Source organism: Adiantum capillus-veneris, chromosome 10, assembly GCF_014529385.1.
Source record: "Adiantum capillus-veneris isolate H3 chromosome 10, ASM1452938v2, whole genome shotgun sequence".
Classification (NCBI taxonomy): Eukaryota; Viridiplantae; Streptophyta; class Polypodiopsida; order Polypodiales; family Pteridaceae; genus Adiantum; species Adiantum capillus-veneris.
The window spans coordinates 5,866,979-5,876,476 of NC_140940.1; the positions used below are offsets into that span (position 1 = coordinate 5,866,979).

Below are 9,498 nucleotides of genomic sequence, written 5' to 3' on the forward strand. Positions count from 1 at the left end.
GAGAGAGAGAGAGAGAGAGAGAGAGAGAGAGAGCTCACGTTTTTGGGGAAAACTCAATAAGTGAGTTTTGGGTTTTCCTACTTTTATTATAAGTGACTTTAAAAAAATGTGTCCAGGTTCATATTGAACCTAGACAAAGTAAAAAAATGTACAAAAAGGGGTTATTTAAGCCTTTAATCCAACACATGGTAGCTTCTTCATCAACTTGGTCTCACTATTGATGTCCACTATGAGCTGCAGAGAGGGTGTTGGATTTTGGCATCTTTAAGTGAACTACCCAATGTGATCCCATTATTTAGTTTGGCTTTTAAATATTTATTTTACTTATTTGTCAAAGTTTGAGTAGGGCAATTTACTGAGGTTGCTATATAAGCAACGCCTTGCCTCCATAGTATACACATTCCATTATTCATTGCCGAGGTTGATTGGTTCAGGAGACTCTCTCTCTCTCTCTCTCTCTCTCTCTCTCTCTCTCTCTCTCTCTCTCTCTCTCTCTGGGACAGCAGTTCAACGCCTTGCGCATCCAGCTCAGCCAGCCCATCACGCTGTAACTCTATTGCGCGTTGCACGATAGCTTGCATTTGTGCGCAAGTCGACGGCAAACAACCACGTCACGTAATAAAAACTTACGTTAATGTTTTGATTTTGATGTTACGACAGCAGCAGCAACGTAAGGTTCAATCAACAGGGCAAAGTTTAGGCAAGGCAACGTGCAGTTTCATCGAGTCCAAGTCCTCTCTCTCTCTCTCTCTCTCTCTCTCTCTCTCTCTCTCTCTCTCTCTCTCTCTCTCTCATGGAGGGCTGCAGGACGCGCACGGCTGGGTTGTTGAGCAAGGACTGCTGAACGCACAAGACTGTGGAAACACAGGGGAAGCAGGTCACGCAGGTACACCCTCTCTCTAACTCTCTCTCTCTCTGCAGACACGTTGTAACAGGCTACAAAGCAACAGTCATAGCAGCGCACAGGTGCAGACACAACAAGCAACAGACTTGGGACAGTTTGCACAGCAAGTCGCCATCACGTTTAGCCAGTGTAGGTGGGAGCAGCAGAACCCCATCAGTACTCAGCAGTGTTACTAAACACGAGCAGAACTGAGGACCTGCGTAACAGGGGCCGTTACCATGGAGGTCATGAACGCTTCACCAGTTTGCAAGTCCCGTACAAAGGCGACCTTCATTCTTACAAACAAGCAGATAACACAAGTGGAAAGGGAGATAGAAGGAATGGAAAGCAAAGATGGAAGAATGGTGGAAGGAGAAGGCCAACCTTCTTCAAATGTTCCTCAACGAAGGCATGCAATGGAAGAAGGAAAAAGAGGACCTGCACGTAGAGATACAAGCACTTAGGACGGATTCACAAGCACTCAAAGAAGAGGTCTCAACCCTCAAGCGAGAACTTGTTGATAGAGCAAGCAATGGACTAGAGGATGGTGAATTATAGCCTCCGTGATAAGAGGAAATCAAGGTCATCAAGGAACAGGTACGAATGATCAAAGAGGAAGAGAAACAGAATCGGGCAAAGACATCTTCGTGGGTGGATGTAATCACGAAGACATACAAGAAGGCGGATGAGGCCGAGAAATAGATTGAAGTCACTAAGAAAGGGAAAGGAAAAGAAACCACTTCTATCTCCACTCCTACAATCATCAACATGACTTTAGAAGAAGAGCAACGAAGGAAGACTAGAGCTTTGCACATACGAATAACCGGTCTAAAAGACCGAAATGATGTGGAAGCGGAAGTCAAATAACTTCTCCGCATGATGGGTAGTGAGGCTACTCATACAAAGGCATGGAGGGTAGGGAAGAAGACACAAGGAAATGGGGAGACTTCAAAAGAAAGAGCTCTAATCATGCGCTTCCCATCCATGGAGGCAAAGAAGATTAGACGAAGGAGAGGGCCTCCAAGCATTGCCTTCTGGTTGAATTACATGGCCTGTTGTATCAATGTCAAAATTGTGATGTTAAGTCCCTACTAAGTCATCCTCCTTTTCGTAGACACATTAAAGAGACTTCAAAAATTGCATGAAGTGGTTCAAATTCTACGCAACTCCATTCTTTCCCAATGACCTGCAATAGTCATGATTGTGTGTTTGACACACACACACGTGTGTGTGTGTGTGTGTGTGTGTGTGTGTGTGTGTGCATGTGAGAGAGAGAGAGAGAGAGTGTGAGAGAGAGAGAGAGAGACCCGGTAGACTGCACAAATCCAACCTTTTTCAACAACGGATAGACTGTATAGCCAAAATTATGTGCCTGACAGCTTGCGTGTGTGTGTATACGCACGTTCACTCACTTTAGGGGTGTGTGTGTGTGTGTGTGACCATCACTGTATGTGACACACACACACACACACACACACAGGGAGGGAGGGAGGGGGAGAGAGAGAGCTCCCACTAGACATAGAAAGAGTGAGGTGGGTCACTAGGGCCAGGACCAAGACCTAAACCAGGGTAGTTGGTGGTGATCACACATAGGTACGATAGGCCAAGCAGTGGTGCCGCAATGTTCAACAACAGTAACTAGGTTGTGAAGTGGTGGCGAACAGGGGACAAGCACTACCTGCTTCCAGGGGAGCACTTGGTAGTAGCAGATAGGTGCTCAAGGTAACAAGTGTACATGGGTTTTCTTCTTAGAGTGATTCCAAGGACTACAATTCCTTCCTTTCAGGATTTCGTGGTGGGAACTAGGCCGGTTGGGGTAGCAGTCGATCATGCTATCTTGTCTTTCACTCTATCGTTCCAGTTCAACACAGCTCCATTGGGAGAGGCCTCCACACATACTCGTTTATACCTTCACGAGGGAGACGTATCACGTGTACACTGATGAGATATACAGACAGCCATGCACTCAGGAGCCAGGACGACCACTAGATGAGCTCACTCAGATCCGGACAGAGACGCTACATGATGCAGCATCAGAGGCATATCCTCACAGCCAGCCTACACGCAGACGATCTGGAAGCATGCCTCAGAACTGTTGGTATGATGAGGTGTAGAGAGACGAGGATCAGATTACAGAGAGAGGTACTCATGGGTACTACTACACATAGACAATCACGGATTATCCTCCGCCGCCTAGTGCGACGAAAGAAGAGGACTTAAATATCTCAATTAGAGCGTGATTTGCATCAGCTGTTTATGAGTCAGGACTCTAGTGAGGCATGGATGCTTTTCAATGAGCACTCTTCATCGCCAGCCATCACTTCCACAGAGACATGGGGGGAATATGCTACATCTCTCTATACAGCATCGGGGCAGCCACCTTTGCCTGACCCCCAGAGACATGCCCAGAAACATGTACTTTCTTTACGGCTGAGAGGGTAAGGAAAGCCATTGACAAGATCAAGACAGGAATAGCACAGGATCATGATGGTCTCGTAGCAGAGCACTTTATCCATGCTAGAGATATGCTTGCAGAGCCTCTTGCTATGATGTTTAATAGAGTCATGTATGAGGGTTTCCCTGAGACTTGGAGTATGTCCACTATTGTGCCTATCTTCAACTCGGGAGATACTATGCTTCTTGGGAATTACCGAACCATCATGGTTGGTCACACTCTAGCTAGGCTATATGCATCAATTCTTGAGCATGAGCTGAGTGGATGGGCAGAGAGAGAGAGGGCATATGAGCAACACGACAGGCAGGGTTCAGGAAAGGTATCTCCACTCTTGACCAGATTTTGACACTCAGAGCCATTATTGAGGAGGGTAGACACCATGGCAGGAGGATATATTGTAGCTTTGTGGATTTCCGCAAAGCCTTTGATACAGTGCCACAAGCCAGACTCATACGCAGATTGCAAGACATAGGGGTGCCCACAAAGCTAATATGGGGGATCTTAGCTTTATACAGGACAGTGGTAGGACAGGTACGCGCTACTTAGGGCATGTCCGACATGGTTCACTCCACCATTGGAGAGAAGCACGGTTATCCCCTATCTCCAACTCTCTTTGGGATATATGTAGTGTCACGTGACACATCCCAACCCTATATGTCCGTGGACAAGCTACACCACAGGAGGGTTCAGTTAGTCTAGATTAGCAGTGATCTTGCACTTTTGTGAGTCTATTCGTAGACCGTGCATGCCCAATCACTTAGCAATAGATGCATATCCTCCGGTTGCACACAGCATGATTATCGGAATTCCCATCAGAATCCATTAGCATCAGTTAGGGGAATTTTCCAGTGCATTTAGCCTATTTTCCTATTTTTGGTTATTTTCACTTATTATTTTTTCAGTGACTTTCCAACAAAAGTAGGTAGGGCAATTTTGCAAGTTAATATATAAGCAAGCCCAAGTTAGCACTTTCTGGCAGAAGAGGTAGCAGGAGCTTCCCGCTCAACAGGCAACTTCTCAGCACTACCCCCCAACTTCCTAGCGTTTCTGGCAAGGGCAGATCCAACCAGCGTTTTGTTTTCAGCCTTCATCAGCAGCAGGTTTCAGCATTTTGTAGCATGTTTTCTCCGCATGATTACCTCAGCCATAGCAGCGATTTTCAGCATGAAATAAGACTTCAAGAACAGCGTTTTTGGCAAGGGAAAAGACTGCAGCAACCTGCGTTTTTCAGCCTTCAACATCAGAAGAAATCGCAGCCAAGAAGGTACAGCAGTCCAGCGTTTTTACTCTCAGCATGACCCCCAGATAAGAACCATTCATTTTCAGCCTCAAGACAGCAGTAAACAGTCCATTTTCATCCCCGTAAACAGTCCACAAATTCAGCATCTAGAAGATCACAGTTTTCAGCCTAAGTCGTCGTCGTCACCACCGTCGTCGTCATCGGCATAGTCCCATTGCATCAGTTCATTGCATACGCATTGTACACCTTTGTGCAATCAAAGTAGACCACTCTCGCCGACAAGAGTGGGGCCTTCGGAGGAGGGTTTTACAACCTCTCGGTGTCGTATCTCTTCTCTCTCCTTCTCTCAGTCTCATTCATTTGCACGCACAATATCCACTCACTTTGTTCGTGACCACAACACTCTACAAGACGGAAAGCTCTCTCTTTCCCTAAGAACTAAAAGGACCCTTGAGCAATAAAGATCACTAATCTTGAGAAAATACAACATTCATTCCGTTGCACCTTACATGTAGATGAGTTTTCAGATTATGTACATACAGAGGGTGATAGAGGTGCTCACCTTGCAAGGACATGGATTCCGTTGCTATTATATGCTGATGATATTGTGTTGATCTCCGATTCTCCAGAGGGGATGCAGCGTCATTTGGATGCATTGCATGTATTTGCACGGGACAGTGGATTGTTTGTGAACCTTGGTAAGACGAAGGTAATGGTGTTTAACACCACGGCGCAATGGGTAAGGAGGTCCGCCCCCACTTTTACCTATGGTTGAGAGACTGTGGAGTATGCAGATACATACACTTATCTTGGGGCGGTTTTCAGTGGTCCAGTTTTCCTGAGGCCTGCAGCAGATACGCGATCGACCAGAGCCTATGCAGCATTGGGGAGGCTTGAGAGGATATGCTCGCAGGTTCAGTTCCATGAGCCTCGGACAAAGCTTTGGCTCTTTGACACTTTGGTCACTTCAGCCATGCTGGACGGAGTGGAGATATGGGGCCTCTCAGTTGATCATCATAGCAGAGTTGGAAGTACTGATGGATGAAGATGTATGGAGAAGCCCTTGGTGTCTATGATTTCTCGGATGATTAGGGCCAAGGCCTCAGTACCACATGACATTGTTAGGGCAGAGCTCGCTGCTCCTCCACTGGTAGTGGAGGCACTCACTCGATCAATTTCATTTATGCATAGCACTTGGGCTCTCCCTAGAGACAGATATGCTCGATTAGCACTAGAGTCTTCGCGACACCTAGCATTGCAGGGAGATAGATCATGTTGGTATGCAGAGATGGCATCTTGGTTTCAGTTACATGGCTTTAGTATGGACCGGCTACCCCCATTTCAATACTCTTTGGATGCACCCTCCATCTCCCTCACTAGGGCAGAGATTACCAGGCTCATCAGACAGGACTTGATTCAGCTGGATACGAAGAGGACATGGATACAACCTACACATGAGCTAGGCACGAAGATGACTTTCTATAGAGAGCATCTTCTCCAACTCACGGAGGATGGTTTTGTGATCAGACCAGGATACATGGATACTCATCTATCCCACGGGATACGATGTGCTATTGGTCAGATACGCACATCCTCACATCAACTAGAAATCGAGACACGCAGATTAAGAGTACCCGATGAGTCCAGGATTTGTCAGGTGTGCCAAATAGAGCCAAAGACAGAGCTACATTACATATACATATGTCACTGCCCAGTATACTATGAGATACCAGGCCGCTTTCACTATCTATTCAGAGGGTTTTGGGCCACTTTCTAGAGTCATAAGATACCAGGATCAGAGATGCCTCGGATTATACTTACTGGAGATTCGCAAACACACAGAGGACCTCTTGAAGAGGAGCACAATGAGAGAGATCCAGAGACAGCGGAAGATTACAGATTTCTTTCAGTCACAGACAGATTTCTCTCTCTCTCTCTCTCTCTCTCTCTCTCTCTCTCTCTCTCTCTCTCTCTCTCTCTCTCTCTCTCTCTCTCTCTCTCTCTCTCTCTCTCTCTCTCTCTCTCTCTCTCTCTCTCTCTCTCTCTCGCATCCACATTGTCGACTTTGACAAATGTTTCATTCGAAAACGCAGAGTTTCGGAGCGAATCATTTCACCCCATAGGAAAGAGCAGATGAAACATCGGATCAAACCGTCAATATAAAAAAATCAAAAGACCTTCGTTCTTTGCGAGCTGGAGTAAAAACTAAGGGGTGTTTCAGTCGAGGTTTCATGTGGGGCATTTCAGCACCATCTGAAACGTATCAGGAGTTTCAAAGTTTCAAGGTTTACCCGGGCCGAAACGTGTTTCATGGTGACCCAACTCCAAAAGTGCACACTTCTCTATTGACAGTGTCATGGTGGCAAGCCTTTTACCAAAAGGCTTATACGGAGAAGGAGAAAGCCGAGACATTCAAAATTGGAAATCATGTGGCTAGTGAACCTCTAACAGCAGTGCTATAAAATTGTGTTGATAAAAGTAAGAAGTTGTCACATTTCTAGTGCTTAGAGTATACAAAGGCATTACATTAAAGGGGAATGTTCATGATCTTCTGAAGACAATTGAGGATCTTTACAGTCATACGAGCAGTACTTCTTGAGATTAAGGCATACATTATACAATCTTCTATAGCCCCTTCAGCTGCTCGGTTAGGTTGACCAAGAAGGTATGCAACACTTATTCCAAGATATAGCTGCTGCAATTTTCACAAGCATTGGTGGATTTTCAGGTATCAAAGTGATGCCTTTTAATAGTGATAACTTACTCTTGTCGTCACTCATGTCTCCCAATTCCCAAGTTTTGAGGCATAATCCACTTTTCCTCTATGCAATAAAGTGAAACAACCATAGACTCCACATTCGTTTAAATAATTCAAAGTTTTTTTTGCCTAATAAGCATTCGTTGCATCTGCAAACAATGCATGCATCATGTATGCATTATGATGCTAGCATTGCCAATGTTACTAGAGAGAACAAAATTACCTTGATGGCAACCTCTTTCCCAGAGCTTCGAAGGGTAGCTCTATACACTTGCCCTAAGCTGGCAGCAGCCACAGTTTGTGATGATATCTTGCTGAACAACTGCTCTAATGGTGCACCCAACTGCTCTTCAATGATCTCAAAAGCCAGCTGGATTAACACAAAGAAATTCTTTTAAGAAATTCATTCAATCGGAGAAAGTTTCCTTGCAAGCTGCCAGTCTGTTCTCATCACAGCACCTTATTTGGGAAAGCGGGCACATCATCCTGCAGGATGCAAAGCTCATTCATGTAATCTTCACGAATGATGTCCGGCCTATTTGCCAATACCTGTTAGACCAATTTAAATCTAAAATCCCATCACTAAAAGAAGGAAACCTGTTATGCTAAACTCTTCAAAAGATTACCTGCCCAGATTTGATAAAAGATGGACCAAGATCACACAGCAAGTTCCTCAGCTGCTCAGCCCTGTAGGGCACCATTTCTTCACCTTTCCCAATAAGACAGTCATAAGAAAGGCTGGCCCAATAATAACCCATTTTCAACAGAATCTCTGCACCACGTGAGACCACAGAGAAAAAAGCCCCTGGTGTATCTAAAACCTTTTGCCGAACCTGCTCAAGACAACGCAATCTGGTAAATTATACCATCACTAGCATTTGCAAACTCGAGTGAAGGTAAGACCTATCCCCCTCATTTTATTCACAAAAAGGTGCTCCAAAGACTAGAGATATGTTCGGAAGTGGATAAATCCGGTGAATTTCTGAGGGTGACAGAAAATTTACCCCTTCTGGTGTGTACTTCCTAAATGGAATACACACTCCTCTCTCCAAGTCCAGTACATCCATAGCTGTGCTAGACTTATCTTCCATAGGACTATTCACATATGCATTTTCCAAAGAATCGCGGCGCTTCAAGAGAGTTCGTTTTGTTGAGGTCGTATTTCTCAACGGAGTGGGAGCAGAAGAAACTGCAAAAACTTCATAGTTCCTTCGAACAGAATGTTGTCCTTTGCTTGCAAGCTCTGTAGAACCCATGAGATCTGTGGAGAGCCTTGCCCCAAGGAAGCTGCCTCTGCCGCCATGGTTGAGATCATGTGAGTCGGATACAAGCGAAGATGAGTGAAGGCGCAGGAGAGAATCGCAAGTCGAGGCAGCCATGGAAGTAGCCAAGCTTGTCTTGAACTTTTATGGCAAGCAGAAAACCCTAGAGATACAAAACTTTGGTCTGCTCTACTCTGCTCAGGATGCGATGCCAAGTTCCAACTCTCTGCTCGGCAAGGGATAGGAACGCGAATGTTTTTGTGTGGATTGGAATTTGGCGGCATTTCGGGTTGGGTACTTTTTGCCCACGTGGCAAGCGCCCTGCCAGTAGAATTTCCTATCCGTTGTTGACTCCCGCTGTCGGATCCGGTGCTGACGTGTGGCGTACAAATTGATCTCTTGCGTTTGCCAAAAGCCAGAGCGGTAGCACCACACCGCCCTCACGAAGAAATGGATCCTGGATGAGCTCTATAGAGGCGCTCACATTTATGGGAAGGTTCGCAAATCGTTAGCGAACTTTTCCTATTCACATGAGGGGTTGCAGCAAAAAAAATGCCAACTTGTTGACCACAAGTTGTAATGTGGCTTCGCCCTCAACTCTTGCATCCAATAAAATCACAGGAGAGTGACATAGCACCCTGTAAAAAATGATTTGACACGCGGTTTAACACCAAAACCATAAGTTGCAAGTTTCCAAAATGTTTGCAACCCACCTCAATGTGAACTGGCCATATGAGTGTGCTCACGTTTTGTGGTATCCTGTCATAGTAACTCATGATGATTTCAAAAACCTTATTTCTCTTATATCAGTTTGTTTGACTACAATATCTCCATGGCATGGTAGTCCTATGTGTTGTAAACACATATTAGCTTTACTCATCCACAAACCTCAAGACGTGT

General features: G+C 45.4%; 1 protein-coding gene across 2 annotated transcripts in view; it reads right to left on the bottom strand.

Annotated features, from left to right (window-relative positions):
- The window catches only part of ACDO1 (Protein kinase superfamily protein), a 70,601-nt gene extending 61,747 nt beyond the window's left edge, over positions 1 to 8,854 (bottom strand). Inside the window, exons 1-4 of one of the 2 annotated variants that reach the window (XM_086521028.1) lie at positions 8,341 to 8,854; positions 7,963 to 8,169; positions 7,796 to 7,885; positions 7,560 to 7,706 (exon numbers count right to left, since the gene is read on the bottom strand). In XM_086521028.1, the coding sequence (XP_086377154.1) occupies positions 7,560 to 7,706; positions 7,796 to 7,885; positions 7,963 to 8,169; positions 8,341 to 8,715 (819 nt within the window). In that variant the 5' untranslated portion in view covers positions 8,716 to 8,854. Of the gene's footprint in view, positions 1 to 7,559; positions 7,707 to 7,795; positions 7,919 to 7,962; positions 8,170 to 8,340 lie in introns of those variants that run through there. The other variant, XM_086521029.1, reaches the window with a different exon arrangement.
- Positions 8,855 to 9,498: the final 644 nt, after the last annotated feature.